Raw genomic sequence first — 19,893 nt, forward strand, 5'->3', positions numbered from 1 at the left:
TATTTAATAACTAAAATCAGGAACTACATCAATTTAATTTAAACTTATCATAGCTTGATTGAAATTTATTAAAACTTAAGAACAAGTTAGAACCTTACCAAACATATAGGATGGGAACTATGATTTGCCCATCTTAATTTCTCAACACCCCACAACCACGTGATTTTAAAAAAAAATTATGAAACAACTTCTTCATTACACGCAACCTTCCACCATTTCTATTTATTTTTCTTTTATTCTTCTGTGTTGTTCATATCTCAATCAAAGATGTTCCAACGACTGCTCATCGACCGCCATTATTCACCGGTGGACACCACATCGACCGTTGTCAATGACCGCCAGTCGAAACCCATATTATTCTGTTCGAATCATATCATTCTCCTTATCACAAATCTAGCCTCTGATCATAGAGAATATTGATAAATATTTGTAGATCTACCAAAATGTTTCGGATCCGAGGCTCTCCCTGTTCCCATCCGGTTCATTTGTCTCCATTAGAATTTTGGAGTGGAAGCCATGATTGCCTCGCCTGCTGTTGAGTGTTCTTTGGACATGGGTTTCTCCCGAATGATTCTTGCGAAGAGAATAAAGATAACCTCATGTCTTTATTATTTTTTTAGCACAAATGTCGAATGGTGGTGATTACGCTGTTGCCGATGATGTCGAGGATGCCTAAAGTGAGGATGATGCCTCGATGAATCAACCCGTCACTCCATGGACCGTCTCTGTTGCTAATGGTTATTACTTGATGCGTGATCTTCGACACAACAAAGGGATCACCTTCACCGAAAATAAGAGAGAGATACACACTACCTGCGTAGCCTTCTTCCCCTGTTGTTCTCAGTCCAGAGCTTCAAGATAAGAAGCTCATGAATAACCTTTTCCAATATCAAGTTCTTCTGCAGCGATGCATGGCCTTGATGGATCTTCAGGAGAGAAATGAATGAATTTTCTACAAGCTTCTCGTTGATAATGTGAAGGAACTGCTCCCTGTTGTATACACTCTGACAGTCGGTGAAGCTTGCTAGAAATATGAAAGCATTTTCAGGCGCCATCAGGGCCTTTACATTAGTTTGAAAGAGAAGGAAAATATTCTTGAAGTATTGAAAATTTGGTATGCGATGAAATGGGCATTCGATGAAGAAGAAGAGATATGAAGGAGGAAGATGAAAATGAGCAATAAACGTTGTGGAGCCATTTTGTTTTCTTTTGTCAACAAAATAAAGCTGTGAATCAACAAGTAGGAAATAAAATAACATTTCCTCTAAGCTGGAAAATAATGGATTACATGGTGACAATGTATTATCCTTAATTTATTCCTATTTTACCCAACATTTTGTCATCATTCTACCTAATTCTGAACAAACCACGTGAATGTTATAATTAACTAAAGATTGGTGTGTTACGGTACATATCGGTACTAGCACAGTTTGGTCTACCTGTCACAATAATTGTTAGTGAATATTTTTAAGATTAAAGATATATATATATATATATATATATATATTAACAATATAAAGTTATATAATTATTTGTAAATATAAATAAAATTTTAGAAATGATATAATTAATGAAAATAATTAGATATTTTTGACAAATTTTAAATTTAATCTTAATCTTATTTGGAATGTAATAAAATGAAGGACTCTAGGAGAAGGAAGAGAATTTCTCCTAATAGATTTAGAATTTATGACCTAAAGAAAGATAAAAAAACATATATGAATAATTTAATCAACCAATTAAATATACTTGTTCAAAAAATAATCAAAAATTAAGATAATTAAATACCCTATACATAGGATAAATCCACTACTATAGTTGACACTTTTAAATCATACATGTTATACAATAATCTTAATATACTTTTAAAGAAATATGGGAATTAAACAATTATTACTCTGTCATAATCTTCCTTGGGGTGAGCCCGGAATTGGGCTTCAACTTAAATAAAACATGTTAGAGCCTCCATCGATCATTATTTTCTAAAATTAGGTTGACCGTACACCTCACTTTATCATTTGGTTTGCTGGGTTAGGCCTGCTGGCTCGGTTGGGCTGCACTTTAGACTGGATTAGACCTGCTAAAATTTAATAAATAAATAAATAATATAACCTAAAATAATAATAAATAATATAAATAATAAAAAACTATATAACATATATTATATTTCCAAAAACTATATAATATATTAGTATATTTTCAAAAACCGTTTTCAAAAACCATTTTTAAAAACTATATTATATATAGGTTTTCAAAACCCGTTTTAAAAAAACATATATTATACGTTTCAAAACTATTGTTTTTTAACTATATATAGAATATATTTCAAAAACTATATTTATTATATATACTATGATATATAAAAAAACCAAGATGAAAATACGTGTCTACAGCTGCCCCTCTTTGCCCATTTATCGTGTAACGAAAATAGGGCAAAGATATAAGGACACAAATTTTCGTTCGGTAAGAAGATGGTCCAAAAGTGAATTTGCTCCTTTGAGTCTGATATCTTTCTCTATGATTGAAATCCAACTTATCGAATATCTTCCATCGCGGAGTTAAAATTCGACTTGAAAATTCTAATAAATCATGGCTCTTTGCTGTTGAGCTGAATTACGAGTGACTCCTTTGTTATGAATTTGAATCGATCTTGGATGCTTCGAGCATGATATCCTTCGCTGTTAAGTTGAAATTTAGTTTGAAATATGAACTGAAAAATGGTTTCTTGTTGCCAAATCGTAGTCAACCTTAGTCTTCTTCTTGGCTTAAAGACCACGATTTAAAATTCAACCGAAAAGTAGTTCCTCGCTGCTACCATGCGGTGGATACGCCCTCGAGCTAAATGGAATCGAACTCTAAAGTTTTCGTTGACAGACAACTTTTCTCGACTTAAGCTATGCTGTAAATTAGGCTGTAAGATAGTTCCTTGTTGCTAAATCGCATGCAACCTACGTCTTCTTCTTGGCTTAAAGACCTCGGTTTAAAATTTAACCGGAAAGTAGTTCCTCGCTGCCACCATACAGTTGATATGCCCTCTAGCTTAATGGAATCAAACTCGAAATTTTTTGTTGACAGACAATTTTTCTCGACTTAAGCTATATTGTGATTTGTTCCTCTAAGTGAATGATGGCTCCCCTTCGTGGATATATGTCAGTCATAATTCCTTAGATGACTCCCCTTCATGGGAAAGTCAAGTGATATGTTCTTCAGGTGGTTTCCCTTTGCGGGTCTAAACCAGGTGAGATGATCTTTGGATGACTCCCCTTCACAGGAAAGTCATGTGGTATATTCTTCAGGTGACCCCTCTTTGCAAGAAAGCCAAGTGAGGTAGTCTATCAGTCAGATATAATCCGTCGTGGAGTTGAAATCTGGCTTGAAAACTTTAACTTAAAACTAGCCACTCGTCGTTGAGTTAAGCTAAATTGAATCCATCCCGAATTGGCTCTCGAACCCGTCTGAATTGGCTCTCGAACCTGATTTGAAGTTGATTCTAAGATCTATTAATTTTTCCATAGGTCAAGTTGGCTAAGGTGTAGCACCTTGCCATTTAGTTAAGCAACCACCATCGATTTTTTTGAAGATGCTCTTGAATCGAGTATCTTTTGATGTGAAGCTGAAACTTGACTCTAAAGCTGTAAAAATCATGTATTCGGAAAATGATAAATATGATGCTCTTAAGTATGTCTAAGATGCATGCAAAATGAATTAGTTCTTATTTTATTTATTGGATGGAGTCTCATTATTTATATGCTGGTCTTGTCCTTGGAATCGATCATGCCCTAACACTAACGACTTCATGGAAAATATCTGACATTTTCTCATTTGTTAGCTCAATCCAATGATCTTGTACTCTTGTTTGTATGGATCAATTTTAATCTAGAGATTTTAAGCGTTCTTTTAGCCTTTGTTTACTCGAGGGAGTAAGACTCTTTTGCATTTTGGTTGATGATCAACTACTGGAACTGGTTGAATCATCATCATAATTGAAACATCAATATTCAGTAAAAAGCTTCCTTACGTGGCTTGGAAGCTCAAATGACAACTTCTACAGCCAATGCTACCTCTTCAAGTGTCCATGAAATTATTTTGATTGTCATGAAAAAAGACTGGTGAACAAAAAGGCATGCTACCTTGAAATTATATCAAGCAACCTCAGTTCTTTTGAGGTCTTTGCTTCTTGTACTCGTAGAGTACTTTGAATTTATTGCATGGGAATATTGGCAACAAATCTTGTCTTTACCCTAAGCGTCGTCTAGTTATAAGCATCTCATTTCCTTCATTTCACGTTCATTTCATGTCATTATCATCAGGGCTTGTATTCATGTTGTTTCTCTTTGATATGACATCCTCAAGTACAACAGTAAACTCATGCTTTATGAGGGACTCGATGGTGAACAAATTTCTCGCCATTATAGGCTAAACTCTTTCCGGCCAACTCATTGTTATAGGTCTCTTGCACCATACTGGACAACCATCTTCATAGTAAAGAGAGACATTATGCTTGATAAAGCAATCATCTGTGTTTCTCATACTTACTTTGAAATGATTGGTTAGAATGATTATTTTTTGTCCCTTTGATCTAGTATCATGCTTGGCCATGGATTGTAACACTACCTTCTTCTTCACAACGTCAAGCTCTGTTTTGATAGGAACCACATCAAGAGGCTCATATGGTAGATAGAGAAGAGACTGGAAATCTGGAGATTCCCCTCATCGTTTCAGGTCCTTCAACCAATTTTTCAAGAAACTATGTCTTGTCTGAGATATATTTCATTTTAAAAAAAAGGTTTGGTATAAAAAATGATGTCAGAGCAATTGAAGCAAAGTATCAGTTCACTGAATATCAAATAAACAAATCATACAAGTTGTTTTCAAAAGTTATAGCCCTTTGACAAGTGTCAAGATCCATGGGTGATATGAAAAGGCAATACGATTTGATTTTGATTTTCATTATTTTCAAATTGGATGTAAACAAAATAGTGCAACTGATGCATTCCACTGTAACTCCCCTTAAAGAGAATTTCTATTTCAGTTATCAGTAATCTTCCATTTATTCAAGTTTCGCATACTCCTTAAGCAGAGATAGCGTCAAAAAATTGATCTAAAAACAAAACCTCTGAGTGCTTTTGTGTAGTCAACTATAACATATGTTTCTTGACTCTCTTAGTCCATCTTTCATCATAATTTAATTTCAAATCCACGTTTATTTCAGGCCTTATCATTTTTCTTTAAATTATACTTTGTTAGACTTGATGTCCTCGCTTTAGATTTTTCTGAGAGATTCATCTCGACACACAGAGACTAATGTCATGATATGAATGTACTCGTATTCATAAAGTTAGGGAACTTAACATTACCAATTACTTTAGTGGAATATCCTTAGTTAAAGGATTCAAGTGTCAAAAAGTCTTCGACTTGACAAACTCAAATGAAACTCACTTCATATAGCTCGTGCATTACCACCATAGCTGCTTTAGACATTACCTCCGAAGATTAACAGCTTACTACTTCCAGCGGAGTGCCCCCAGCATTGTTAAATTATCATTCATTAATATCACATTAATTCTTCAATTTTTAGATTTTCTAAGCTTGTCAAGAAGAACATGTTATAGTCTGAGTGCCAGTGAAAATAAAAAAATTAATCTTTAGAGCTCAATTCCTAAGCAACTGATCTAAGCCAAATTTGTCTATTCCATAATTTCATTTTTGAAAATTATATATCGTAACGGAACATCCTTAACAGACATGTAGACTAAATGCTCTTGTAATGTCATGCATCGAAGATGCCTCATCTTGTCTACTTCCAAACTTGTACGCATGAGAAAACATTTTTTTCTTTTCCGAGCAAAATATATGGATCTTTTTTAAAGGAATTTGATCTTGGCATATATAAAAAAGGTTATAACCTCATTTCTAAAAAATGTGCATTTCATTATACTTGATATTCACTGAATTTCAAGCAATTCTTTATTACTCAAAGAAATGCCATTTAAAAAAAAGTTCAAGCATATAAAAGATAAATTCAAACAAGACATTATTTCACAGGCAACACAACTATGTGGTAATAGTGATGATCTCCCCTTGTCTCGTCCCAAGATACTCTGTTACTTGATTACGACATTCACTTTTCAGATGCATCTCTAGTTGCACAAACATCCACTTCGGGAGTGTCATTATCTTCATCTTAAAATTTCATCCCTTTTTTGTCCATCATTAGCTGGATCAAGGCTCTAAATTTGACATATTCTTGTACATCATGTTCGTCCTCATTGTTATAACAACAATGAATGCCAACTTTGCAATCTGATGTGCTAGGATGCAGTGCAAGAAACCTCGCATTTATTATTTGCTTCCATACCCAAGCCAGAGGTGACTTCTCTTCGAAAACTCTAGTTTAGACCTTCTTATCCTTCTCCTTTATGATTGCATTTTCACCATTCTCTTAGTGATTAGACAGAGGGTTTTGTGCAACGTTGGGTGATTCTGAATTATTGAAATGAATCAAGTTCCTGTTGCACATTCTTTGGACAATCCTCTTAAAAGTGAGGCAATTTTCAATAGCATGCCCTGGAATACCGCCATGATATTCATAGTGTGCATTTTCATCATACCACCTGGGGTATAGGGGTTTTAGAGGTTCCTCTGAATATGATGACACCGCATGTGTGTCAAAAGGTTGTTGATAAAGCTCCTTATATGTCACGGGAATAGGATCAAAATGTTCATTTCCATTTTCTCTCATTGATTCCCTCGAATCTTGTCTAGAAGCACCTGACGGTACAGCTGCAGTTGGTTTTGATTTAGAGATCGTAACATTTTTGCTGGTGTTGATGATGTTGATCTCTCATTCTTTCTTCTTTATGTGAGGTTTTTTACTTGACTTACCTATTTTTGTATTTCTTGCTTAATAGTTGTTTCCACCATCTTTACTTTGACTTCCTCATAAAACTCCGAAATATGGTAATAATCTGGATTATTTTGATGGTTGGTTATAACGGCCTGTGCTTTTGTGACAAATGAATTCCCTTTAAGTCTTGGTAAGATTCCAAGTGAAATAACCAATTGTGGAGTAAGTGGTACAACTATCCCCTCAAATGCCCTTGCCCTAGGAACATTCATTTGATTTAGGCCAGACAACCTTGCAACGATTTGGTCAACCAAATACTCTTTGCTTTTAGTGATTATTTCAAAGTTCTTTGATTATTCTAACTTATTTTTTCTTCAAGCTCCCTTTGTAACCTCAGCATGTTCTCTTCAAGTTGATCTATCTTAGCTTCTATTTTCCTTTTCTTTTGAACGGGTATTGTGAGAATGAGGAGTGTCCAGTGTTTGTTCCTTTTTCGACAAGACATATTTTGTTAGTTAATGTGAATGTAATGAAAAGAAAAAGAAAAATAACGCAAAATATGCAAGAATGCATGTGTATGAAGTTTCATTGCACTGATCCAAAAATGTGTCTGTTATTATAAACAATCTTTATTGGGACAAAAGTGTTATTTCTTAAGAGACTAAAAACATCTCAAAGGTATATTCTGACTAAGTTCTCTAGACCCTGAATGACTTCTAACAGGTTGACAAGTCTTCTTCCTTCATCTGCCATTGGTTGAATACCTTGTTGGACCACTCCAGCTTCTCTCTCCAAACCGTGCAAGTGATGTTTCTTTTTCTGTACTTGCTCTAAGAATTCTTGAATGACCATATCTCTAGCTTTCACCCTTTGTTGAGCTTGCTCTCAACGAAAACACCATTGAAATCCTCCATCATAGGGAACTATATGAAGCTCACTTGCTTGTTTCTTAAATTTGTCCACAATGGTCTCCAACTCATTTATGGTTTTTCTATCATGTTCTTGTTGTCTTTGAAGAAACCTCTCCAGATCAGCTACAGTGGTCTTCAACCGTTTATTCTGGTGTTGGCTTTCTAACAAACGTCTTTGGAAAGTCTTTAAATGTTCTTTCATTGTCTCCTTTTCATCTTGTCATTCAAACCTCCTTTTCAGGTTACTGGCTTCACCTTTCCAGTATCCAGAAGATATTTTTAGATTGAAATTGTTCTGAACTTGCTCCTGATACCCTTTTCTCAAATATTCCAACTCAAAGCAGATTTTCTTCTGTTCTTTTTCTAACACGTCTGCCCGAACCTTATGAGTATCGACATCTAACTTCCATTGGAATTTTTCAGCCTCGAGTTCCCTTAGCCTTTGTTTCAGCTCTTCCTTTTCAACTTCAAATTCTTTCTTTACTATCTCCAATTCGGAGGGAACTGATTTATGGTCCGAGTATCTTTATGATCGGGTATGGGAACAGTGTCATTCTTTCTTAACTTTTTCCATTTCAAATAATCTGGAACAGGCATGTCTTAGTAACCACGATCCATACGAAATATCTTCTTCCATGACTCAGCTACATCTTTGACATTCTTCTTGTAGTTGTCCTCATGGTATGTACATTTTGATCCAAATATTCCATGTGTAGATGGGACAAACTGGCGTGTCCTATACTGTCAATTGCCAAAAGTGGAGAATATCCAACTTCTCCCCATAATCCAAGCAACATTATGATTCCTGAGTCTCCACATCGATAAAGGATGTCACTATGGGTCAACTAAGGGGCTCTCCAGACAATGTCCTTATCTTGAAGGTGCATGAATACCTTTACCCATTTTTCTTTTGGGATGCCTTCTTGCCATTTTGTGTAAGAAATTCCCCAAAAAAAGTAAGTGGTGCTGAACCGACGATAAGAAACCCCATCAGTGTTCCAAAAGTGACTATGGATCCAGACTTGAAGAAGCTGTGTGCATCCTATAAATCTTCCTCCCCCAGTCTTTCTGCAATGGTTGAGTGAACGAAAAGTTTCATCTAATATTGTTGGTGCATGGTTCACTCTTTTCAGTAGTTGTTCAAACAGTTCCACCATAGCCGCCTCGATGTATCCCAAAGATTTTGGGAAGATAACTAAGCCGTAGAGACCTAGTACGAAAAAGTCTATTACCTTCCATTCATCTGGATGATTCTTCATTAGTTGCTTGATATGGGTCTAAGCAATTCCCTTTCCTTTACCCTTGTGCTGAATCCTTCCAGTTACCCACTTTTCATCTACCCCTGCAATCTTTGCCAACCTATTCTTGAAATGTTGACTTTTGATGTGCTTGATATAAACTCGGTCCATTCTGATTCCTTCACAATGTAGTAAAGTAGTATACTCTTCGATTTTGGGCACCATTTCTTCTTGATTAAATGTAAAATAGTTGTACCCTGGATTCCAGAATTACACTAAGGCTCGAATTAAGGGCTCATCTATCTTGACATATAGTAGAAGCCTGATATCATCATACCGTTGGCAGAATTTCCGTTTCTGGTCATTTTTCCAACCGTCTCAAATGCTCCGCAATTCTTGAACATTATTTAGCTTAAGGCTGACAGAAGCATAACCAACCAGATCTGACACATAGTTGTCTTGCAGACTGTCTCCATTTTTCTTCTGAGTCTTCTCTGACCATAGTTGGACCTCTACATTTTTCATCTTTAGCATTACAACTCCTTTGTCCATTAATGCAAATTATTTGTGTTTAGCGAACACTTTTTTTGTGGATCAATCACCTCATTAAAATGATGAGAATGAAAAAAATTAAAAGAAAACAAAAAATGAAAGTAAAAATTCCTCCCGCACATGATATCTACCCCACATACTTTTATTCTTACCCGGATATGATTTCTATCACACATGTTAATTTTTGAGCAATTCCTAACCGCATATTTTTCTAGTTCGCATGATTTGAATAAAAAAATAAAATAGGAAATAACTCAAGCATCCTAGGTTTTGAAATGAAGTTTTGGGGTGGACTCTAATTCCTTGTACTCTCCCAGTTTAGGTTCTAAAAAAGGTACCCGAGTTCTCCTTGCTGGTTCCCTCTTGGGCTTGTCAAACCCTCAGTCCTAAGCCCATTAAAAACTTATGTGGACTGAGTTAAACTCGAGAGGACATATTACCTTATGTTTGTATCAGAAAAAATTCACACGAAGACATAAGGTATATGAATCCCGAAGGTTACTTGCTAGGCCTATACGGAGAATAAATTCCCACGAAGGCGTTGCTTTCACCCCCACTTACAAAAGGGTTTTAAGCTCGAGTATAGCGTATGGGATGAATTTTTGAAGAGCTGAAATCATTAAAAAAAACATCACTAAGACTATTTATTTTAAAAATAATAATCAAAGGTAAATAATAAGGATCGAAAATTAAAATTAAAATTTAAAATTACAATTTTCGCTTAAGAAGACAACCAGAAATTAATTTTGGTCTGACTCACTTACATGTTCCCTTCGGAGTCGTCAAGCTGTCGTAATCTTCCTTCGAGTGAGCCCGAAATTGGGCTTCGACTTAAATAAAACATCCTAGAGCCACCACTGATCATTTATTTTTTAAAATTAGGTTGACATGACACCTCACTTTATCGTCTTACCTGATTTGTGTTTTACCAGAAATATATTGGGTTCGAGAGTCGGTTACAGTCAAGGAAGGATTAGCACCCTTGCACTACCCTTTCGGTACCAATTTAATTTTTCGATTATCTTAATTGCGAAAATTAAAAGTTAAATTGAAATTTAAAGGTTCGATCCGAATTACTTACCTTTGATAGATTGAAATTGTCCCTAAAAAGCTAAATTAATGTTAAATAATAAAACAAAACAAACAAAAAGGATGTTAAAAATAAATAAAAAGAAAAATTAAAATATTATAAGAAATAATAAAATAAAATGAAATTGAAAAGAATTAATACTAGAGTTAAAATAAGATAAAATTTAGAAGATAAATCGAATTAGTGTGAAATAATAATGTAAAATGAAATAAAATAAAAAAAGTGAATAAAAACAATTAAAAGAAAATTAGAATTAAAGGATTAAATTGAAAGGAACTAAACATCAAAGGCTAAATTGACATTAATTACGGGATGCAAGAAAAAAATAAGAAGTTAGAGGGCTTAATTGCATAAATATAAAAAATATGAACATGGATTAAATTGAAACAATTCAAAATTCAAGGGTAAATTCAAAACAGGTGACCAAAATGAATTACACTTAACACTTCCAGGGACTGCGAAAATAATTTAAAATTTTGATATTTGATCCTTAGTCCTCCATATATATAATCCCTAAAACCCAAAATTATCTCATATTTCACCCATTCCTTAAAAACACTCCCCCTTTACAAAACTCTCTCTCAACTCTCCCCTAGCGGCTACCCGCTAGCCTAGAGCGCCGCCGCCCAGCCGCAGCTCTAGCCACCACCTCCGGTGATCAGAAAAAGTCAAACTTCACCAAAAGGCTCCCCTCAACACCCTAAACCTAAATTCAAAACTCAAATCCTCTAAAAAAATCCCAAACGACGTAGATCTAGGGTGAAAGTTATGATTTTTACCTTTTTCGACGTTATACCCTTCGATCTGTCGTTTGGGTCTCGATTATCTCGGGGTCATCCCTGATCTTTCCGGGGTTGTTTCCTGACTTGTTCACGTTCTGTTGAGGTCGTCGTTGGGCCGAAAATCCTGGGATGGTTCAGTCTCAGGCGTTCGGCCGAAAATCTCGGCCAACTTGTTGGCGCATGGCCTCCACGCACGCTGCTTGCTTCTTCTCGTGCGGCGCTTGACTTCATATGATTAGGGTTTTACAACCCTATTTTGCTTCGATCTCAGTCGTTGGTTTATGTTTTGATATGATGGCTCTTGTAAATGTGGCGCTAAGTTTGATTTGTGAAACCTTATTTTTCATATGGGCTAGGTCACCGGGTTGGTTTGATGGGTCAGGCCTGCTGGCTTGGTTGGGCTGCACTTTAGACTGGATTGAACCTTTTAAAATTTAATAAATAATATAACTTAAAATAATAATAAATAATAAAAATAATAAAAAACTATAGAACATATATTATATTTCCAAAAAATTATGTAATATATTAATATATTTTCAAAAACCATTTTTAAAAACTATATTATATATAGGTTTTCAAACCCCTTTTAAAAAACATATATTATACGTTTTCAAAACTATTTTTTTTTAAAACTATATATTATATATTTCTAAAACTATATTTATTATATATACTATGCTATATAAAAATCTCGGAGGAAAATGTCTCTACATACTCCTTGCAAAGGACCTAGAGGTGAGGAATTTGGTTATTGAAGCTGATGCGAAGTGGACAATTGAACCCTAAAGAATGAGAGATTCAAAGAATTTCAGAATGAAATCATATTCAAAGATTGTGCAAAAATCATCGATGAAGATTAGGTTACTGAAATCAGATATACTTGGAGAGAGGAGAACCGTATGCAGATCGTTTGACTAAGAGGACTCTCAAGAAAGAGAAAAGAATACACATCCTTGAAGAACCACCCGAAGAGTTATAGTCTTTGTTTCAGGATCATAGAATTGAGATTGAGTTCCTAAGATGGTACTTTAAATGTTGTCATTTTACCCTTATGTACCCAAAAAAAAGTGCATATATGAATATTCATATAAAAATATAAATTGTAAAATTAGTAATTAAATTTTAAAAACCCAATTAATGTTCATATTTAAAGTTTTAAAAGTAATTTAAAATAAATTAAAAAACAAAAGCCGAAACACCCTAGGAGGGGAAAAATATTCTCTGTTCTTTTCACAGAGCCTTGCCGCGGCCTTAATTATTATTTCCCAACTGAGCCTTGAAAATTTAGCCGTTAACGCGTCCTTCCTCACCCAACTCAGCAGTTACTACTAAAAAATCGGTCTCTACCGTCAACCTAGTCAGAGCTGTTTGATTTTTAGAAGAAGAAGGAGGAACAATGGAGAATTCTGTTTTTATGAACGATGTTCAACAGGTCAATGGAAATCTCCATTACTCCTTTTCTCCTGCTTCTCTAAAACATGTAGCTTACAGGTTTGTTGATTTCCCCCTTTTTCGGGATTCCAATCCGTTCTTTGTTTTAATTGGATGTTTAAATTTTTGAATTTTGAATTATGGGTTTTGTTTGTTATGAGATTATTGATTCTGGGTTTGTTGTTTTTTTGTTGATTTATTATGGAAATTGATTGCGCCTACTATGCCTAATTGTATTAAATGAAGTCTATGTTTTTACCTTCTTTTTTTTGTATCCATAGATTGTGAACCAGGGGACTGGTTTAGGGTAATAAAGAGTTTATCCTTAACTGTAGATTGGAGTACAAGGCTGAATCTTGGATGAGATTTTGATCAGAAGAAAATCTTTTATGAGAATTCGATTGATTGTAAAGGGGCCGTTTGGGTGTGACAATATAAATCTTCAAAATTCTCTTGAAGTATATATGTTAATTTGTATTTACGGTAACTTTACCAACTCAAATTCTCTGGCTTGCTTGATGGTTGGTACTTGATGGACATGATAATTAAAACATCTGATTCAATTTTTATGGTTTGTTGAGTTGTAACCAGGGAGAGACCGAGGGTGTTGGGGGTACGGATGCACACCTCAGATTTTGTAATTTCGCAACCCATAAATATTTAATTTAACTTCTTAAGTACGTACCCCTGATATAGAATCCAATGTCTATCCCTGATTGGAACTCGTGATTTGATGTACTTAGCTTTGATAGTCACTTCTAGTTCTTAAATTGATTTCGTCTGTTTGAACTAGATTATTAAAGCCAGGATATGAACACTCGTGGGAATGTAGTTTTCGTTTACTTTTAGTTGGCTAATTGATGAAGAGCCCTTTAGGACCGAAAGACTTCTTCTTTTGGCCAAATAGAACTGCAAGAGTTTATAACTTCCTATTACTTTATACCATATGAAATTGGAATTTACAAACTCTTACATTTGAGTACTTGACATTGAGAATTCTTTTGCTACGGGTACTCGGACAGGGTCGGTTAGCGGAAAAGTCCCTTTAGTGCTTCAATTATTGCAAATTAGTCTCCTTGCTTCCATTGATTGATAGTGAATAACCCTAGTTTCGAACACGCTGCATAATAGTTTCCTTGGATGTTTTTCTTATCATTACATCTTTCGAAGATATAAAATGGTGGAACCAATTCTTTCTTGCAGCTGTGGTTCTTGTGGATATGAGCTAAACCTGAGTTCCTCGAGTCGAATCACCACAACAATTGGCTCCAAATACAGAAAATCTATAAAGCGAGGGATTATATCGTTCTTCAGTATAGATGAGAGCAGATTTACACAAGTTGATGAGTTCCAATGCATTCCCTACTTTTCAAGGCACTCTTGGAGCTTGTTCCGCCGTAGAACCAAACTCCTTTGCCGCAAGTGTGGCAACCACATCGGCAATGCTTACAACGACAAAACTTTAGGCTATGCTCTTGTCGTAGACAAATCCGATTCATCCTCTGGTAATGAAGCTTCTAGCTATAGAAAATACGATGTTAGAATCCGTGCCCTACAACCATCGTCGGCTCAGGAACTTGGCACTCCGCTTTTTATGTGATTTACTTCGAGTGCTATTGCCATCATATCGCTGGTATTCCAAGTGCATCATACCGCGTTTTCTTGTGGGGTTGTTTCGAGTCATTCTGTCTCCTCTTTGTTCTTCTTCTTGAATATGATCTTAATATTTCATGCTAACTGATGTGCATAGAATTATGAATGGTAAGTGATTTGGAGTGTTTGAAATGAGTCGACCGAAGTTTGTGACTACCCAAAGTTTAAATGTAATCATATTCATGTAATATCTTTTTAAGTTGAATTAAATCTAAGTTTTTAACACAATGATGGTAGGATTTTTTTAGATTTTACAAATAAGGTTAAGAAATTATACATTCTTATTATTTTCGAGTATAGTTGTTCGAATTTCTATTTAAATTTAATTATAAATATTTATAATGTTATGATACTAGTTGATTTTAATTTAAACGGTTTTTTGTAATCATATATGATGTATATATATATCTTTATATTTTTTCATATGTGATTTACATATATCATGCAAAGGTGAAAAACTTGACTCCAGAAAACCAATTTACTAGTTACTAAACATTTCGAGTTATTTGAATATTATTTTATAACTCAAACTTTATTTGTAATTTTTTTAGTTGAGTTTATAAAATTATTAGTCTAATCAAGTCGAATAAAAAATATTTTTTTTAAATCGAGTTGAGTTTTATACGCAACTAAATATAGATGTTAAATTCATCACTCCATTTTAGCCTTTTTCTCAACTCTCATTGTGGTCCTAATTGCACTTGTCCTTTTGCTTAAATGCACCACTCCATTTTAGCCTTTTTCTCAACTCTCATTGTGGTCCTAATGGCACTGGCCCTTTTGCTGGAGATATAGAATTTGGGACAAATTCCCCCATAATGAAGGGTGATTCTGGACAAAGGGTCCTGCTGCCTGCTGGTTACTTTGCACCAGCACAATGACTGGCATGTGGTGGCCAAAACCTCCAAAAATAATGTAAAATTTGTGAAATTATGCTCCAATGTTCTTCACTTTGTGCACATGGGGACTTCAAATATCAGTATGGAGAGAAAAAATATACAAATATTTATTTTTGTGTAAGGAATGTGCCTGTGTCTAAATCAATCTGAAATGAGTACCACATTGTAAACAAATCCTTTTACAGTTGGTTTTGTTGAACAGAAAACAAGAATAGAATAATAGAATAATAGAAGCAGCCAATGAACTTTAAGCCAAAGCACTTTAGGATGATAAAAGTATACGAGAGCCCCAACACACACAAATTGGTATGGAGGAGGAAAAGGAAAGCTTTAGTGACCCTTTCTATACAAAAGTATGTCTTTATTCTTTGGTCCACTCTGTCAGAGTTCTTATCCTTCTACCTTTCTGGACCTCTTCCACCTTATGAGTTGGACCAAGTGGTCAATCCTCTTCTGCCACATAAGCGAGGCTCGTGGTTTTGCATGCTCTGTCACGCTCTTATTGGTCTCCTTGGTCAAGATTGGGTTACATGATAACATGTTGCAATGCTCAAGAGAGACCTTAGAAACTGTGCCTTTTTCCCATGAACCAAAACCATTCTTTTCAAACTTGATTGAGATAAAGGAATCTGCGAAGTAAATTATCACGTAATTTAGGCCTTTTTTATTTTCTATTGATAATTGTTTTCGTTGCAAGAGGACATGATTAGCTAAACACGTAAAATTACCTGCAGATTTGGATGGAAATGCCTTTAAAAAATCATATGATTTCCTAGGACTTATCAATGGCATTCATTGTTCCAAAACAAACATATCTTCCAATTAGCATGAAACATTTTCATGATATTTCCATGCAAAGCACACATGCATACATACATACACACATTTTGATGTTGGGAAACAGCTATCAGTTTATGTAGGGAAAGTTCTTTACTCTGAAACATTGTTAATTTGGGGAGAAATACCCAGAGAAGAAAATAGAAGAAGACTCTTCATTTTCAGTTTTAGCATAGGAGACGCATGCATGCATGTGATGCATATCTTTTTCGTAGTATTAAGTTTTGATATCAGTTTTTTCCCTTTTTTTGATGCATATTCAATAACACATAAAAGAAAATAAATGTATATTACCTTCTTGATTGGGTGAAGCATCAGAATGTTGGGATTCGAGGTGCTTGAGCTCAAGACGATTCAGCAGTGAACCTAAAGCAAAGATCTTGGGGAGGTTAATGGGAGGTTTCTTTAATGAAGCACCTCGAATAAATCTATGGGTGCCTCTGGTGGATGAAGAAGAGCGTTGGGCTCGGTTTGAAGCTAAGATAAGAAGCCTCTCGTTCAAGCACAAAGGGCAAACACCTATAACAAATTGTTTAGGATGGAAATAGCAGCATGAATTGTGTTCTCTGTACCCATTCATCGTAGTGTAGAGAGAGCAAGTATAGGAGGAAATATAAACACTATTTTAAAACAAAAGGTGAAAAGAGTTGAGTTGGTGTCCCATAGGCGATAGCTTATAATTATGGGTAAATTATACGTATAACCACTTAACTATTACCCATTTTCATTTTGATCATCTATCTTTTAATGTTATTAATCTTTAAATTTTATTAGTCAGACCACTCAACTATTTAAATGTTACCAATCAAATCACTCCTCGTTAACATTTGACGAAAGAGTTGATGTGGTAGTTAAAAAGTTACATATTTATAGGTCTGATCCTCATTACTTACACATTCAATCAGTTTAATCTTAATCAGACCACTTTATTTAAATAGTGTCAATCAAATCATTCGTTATTAACATTTGACGAAATAGCTGATGCGGTAGTTAAAAAGTTACATATTTATAGATTTGATCCTCATTTCTTACACTTACAATCAATTTAATCTTAATCTTAATTTAAACTAATAAATTTAATTCTTCAATTAGGGAGTGACGCGTCACTAGTTGATTAATTTTTTTTTAAAATTTAAATAAATTAATTTAATAAATGTTCAATTAAATCATAAGACGATACATGTGACTACCACCAAGCAACTCCCTAAATTTGTTAACGAGTCATTAATAAATTTGTGTCTGTACAGTAGGGGTGGGAATAGGACAGGCCAAGCTTTAAAAGGCCTGAGCCTGACCTACGATAAATTTTTTAGGCCCAAGCCTGGCCTATAGCCTATCAAAGGCTTTTATTTTGGCTCGGCCTGACCTTTTTAAAAGCCTAGCCTAGCCTGGCCTGGCCTGATAGTCTTTTTAAAAGCCTTATTCACATTAAACCTTTAATATTCCTTTGATAGTTGTTTTACCAAAAAAAATAACACACCTTCTATAATAGGCTAAACAAGGTCTTAATATATAATTTGGCTTAATTTTTAATCTAACGTTAATTTAGTTGGTAGTCCTACAAATATATTAATAATATAAACTGAAATCACAAGATGATATAAAATAATCCAAAACAAAAGAGAACCTCATACTTGAGGTAGCATCATCCAAGTCTATCAAACCAACATATTAAGTATTACAAACAAAAAATAAAGCCTACATCTCCATTCCATTTGAACAAAACTGGTACATAAAATATCTACCAATAAAATTAATAGTAACACCATTTCATCATTAGCTCCTCCAAATCATACACAATCACCATAAGAATTTCAATGCAACATGCAAACTTTCTAACCAGACAAGACAATCAAAACTTCAATGAGATTTGTATCTCTTCTTTTTCAGCCTTCAAAATAAGAAGAAAAATACATATATGTTAGTTACTTTTTCTTCATGGGACCTACCATTTCCCTCATGAAGAGATCTTCATCTTCAATCTCCTTATCAAGTATTTGTTTAACCTCTTTATCCCGACAACTGGTTCTTCATGTTCATTTTCTTGATTGTTAGCTTCTACTTGAGTTGAATCTACAGGAACTTGTACATTCACCTCATTATCATTTGTATGAGTGGATGCTATTGGTTCACTAATTTCCAAGGGAGAAGACATCTGCTAAACATAGTAAAAATATGAATTAAAACATGACACAACATAGGACAACAACAAGAGGAACCATTAAAATTGATGTCCCAAAACTACATTGCCTCTGTAATGAAAAAGCTATCTAAATATAATAGTTATAATGACATGCAAAAAAGTATTGATAGAAATCATATATCACCAAGTAACAAAAAACCAACGTGAACATGCCTAAATCAAGACTCATAATGAAACTTGTTAAAGGAATAAGAAGATGGAAGAAAAAATGGCAAGGTTTTGAAGTTTTACCTCTATCAAAGCTTGAAGTGAAAAAATAGCTATAATGTTTTTGCGTTCTTGATTCTAGATTATCCTAGAGAAGAATCGCTGCGAGATCTCCAAGTACCTCTTCCAAGGTAACTAAATCAAATAAAAAAAATCCCATATCCATTTCGAATTTGGGTTTTTTTTGGTAATAACAGAAGGTGTTTGCTATGCAAAGAAAGATTACAACTTGACTAAGCACCCAGAAATCAATGTTCCGAATCTTCAAGTAATATTGGTGTTGTTTTTCAGGTTTAAGGGAAAATAGCTGAAGAGGAAGACGAAGAAGCCAAACAGAAACAACGGAGAGAAAAAAACCCAGAATTTCTCAAGGTTGTATGAATTAACGAATGATATCTCAAAGACTCACAAATGCTTGAAACAGAACATGCAAATACTCGAGTATGAGAGAGGAAAATAAATAAATTGATAGTTGGATACACGAAGCAGATGAATGATGCAAAGCTTCAAATCCAATGAATATGTGCGTGAAACTTTACCTTGGATTTATGTTGAAAGCATTTTGATGTTTCGATATAACAAATTAAGATAAATGAGTTTTAAGATTTTACAAATGATTTTCTAAGTATATTCGATAGAATTATCCGAATATCAAAATATTACTCCAAGTTTTTCAAAGTTCAAATTTAATCCTTACTAAAGTAAAAAATTGTGTTTTAATCTTAAAATATTTTTGAAACAATTTTCACAAAGTATTTCGAACAAAAAACGAGCAAAAAGTTCAATTTTCAAAGGGATGAATCAATGCACTAGTTCATGCATCGATGCACTCTTAATTAAATTGAATTTCAAATGCATTTAGTGCACCGATGCACAAGCCATGCATCGATGCACCCCTGAATATTTTTGAAATATCGAATGCATTCAGTGTACCGATGCACAAGACATGCATCGATGCACTCTGGCTCTTTTAAAACATCGAAGCAAATTTTTGCACCGATGCACACCCCAGTGTACCGATGCACTAAGTCTTCCAACGGTCGAAATATTTGAATTTTACACATAGTGTTCCGATGCACATTGCTTATGCATTGATGCATCATACGCTCCCAACTGTTTTATTAATTGTTTTCACACAATAACAGCTCTATTGACTCCACTAATGATCCCCAACGTTCAAAAATGATCCAATGAATATTTAAACAAGTTTAGGAGCCATTGATCAACAACAACCAACAAG

The 19,893-nt window shown here is 34.5% G+C and overlaps 2 protein-coding genes across 2 annotated transcripts; one reads left to right on the forward strand and one right to left on the reverse strand.

Moving 5' to 3' along the window:
- The first annotated feature begins 12,685 nt into the window (after positions 1-12,685).
- Positions 12,686-14,724, forward strand: LOC120126247 (uncharacterized protein At4g08330, chloroplastic-like). The gene is made up of 2 exons (XM_039144482.1): positions 12,686-12,914; positions 14,058-14,724. The coding sequence occupies exons 1-2, from the start codon at positions 12,820-12,822 to the stop codon at positions 14,452-14,454; spliced, it is 492 nt and encodes a 163-aa protein (XP_039000413.1). The 5' UTR covers positions 12,686-12,819; the 3' UTR covers positions 14,455-14,724.
- Positions 14,725-15,516: 792 nt separating this feature from the next.
- LOC120126283 lies at positions 15,517-16,859 on the reverse strand. Its single transcript, XM_039144506.1, has 2 exons — positions 16,538-16,859; positions 15,517-16,035 (listed from the first exon to the last, which is right to left on the reverse strand). The coding sequence occupies exons 1-2, from the start codon at positions 16,821-16,823 to the stop codon at positions 15,797-15,799; spliced, it is 525 nt and encodes a 174-aa protein (XP_039000437.1). The 5' UTR covers positions 16,824-16,859; the 3' UTR covers positions 15,517-15,796.
- Positions 16,860-19,893: the final 3,034 nt, after the last annotated feature.

The sequence above is a fragment of the Hibiscus syriacus genome, unplaced genomic scaffold (assembly GCF_006381635.1).
Source record: "Hibiscus syriacus cultivar Baekdansim isolate YM2019G1 unplaced genomic scaffold, ASM638163v2 tig00110457_pilon, whole genome shotgun sequence".
Lineage (NCBI taxonomy): Eukaryota > Viridiplantae > Streptophyta > Magnoliopsida > Malvales > Malvaceae > Hibiscus > Hibiscus syriacus.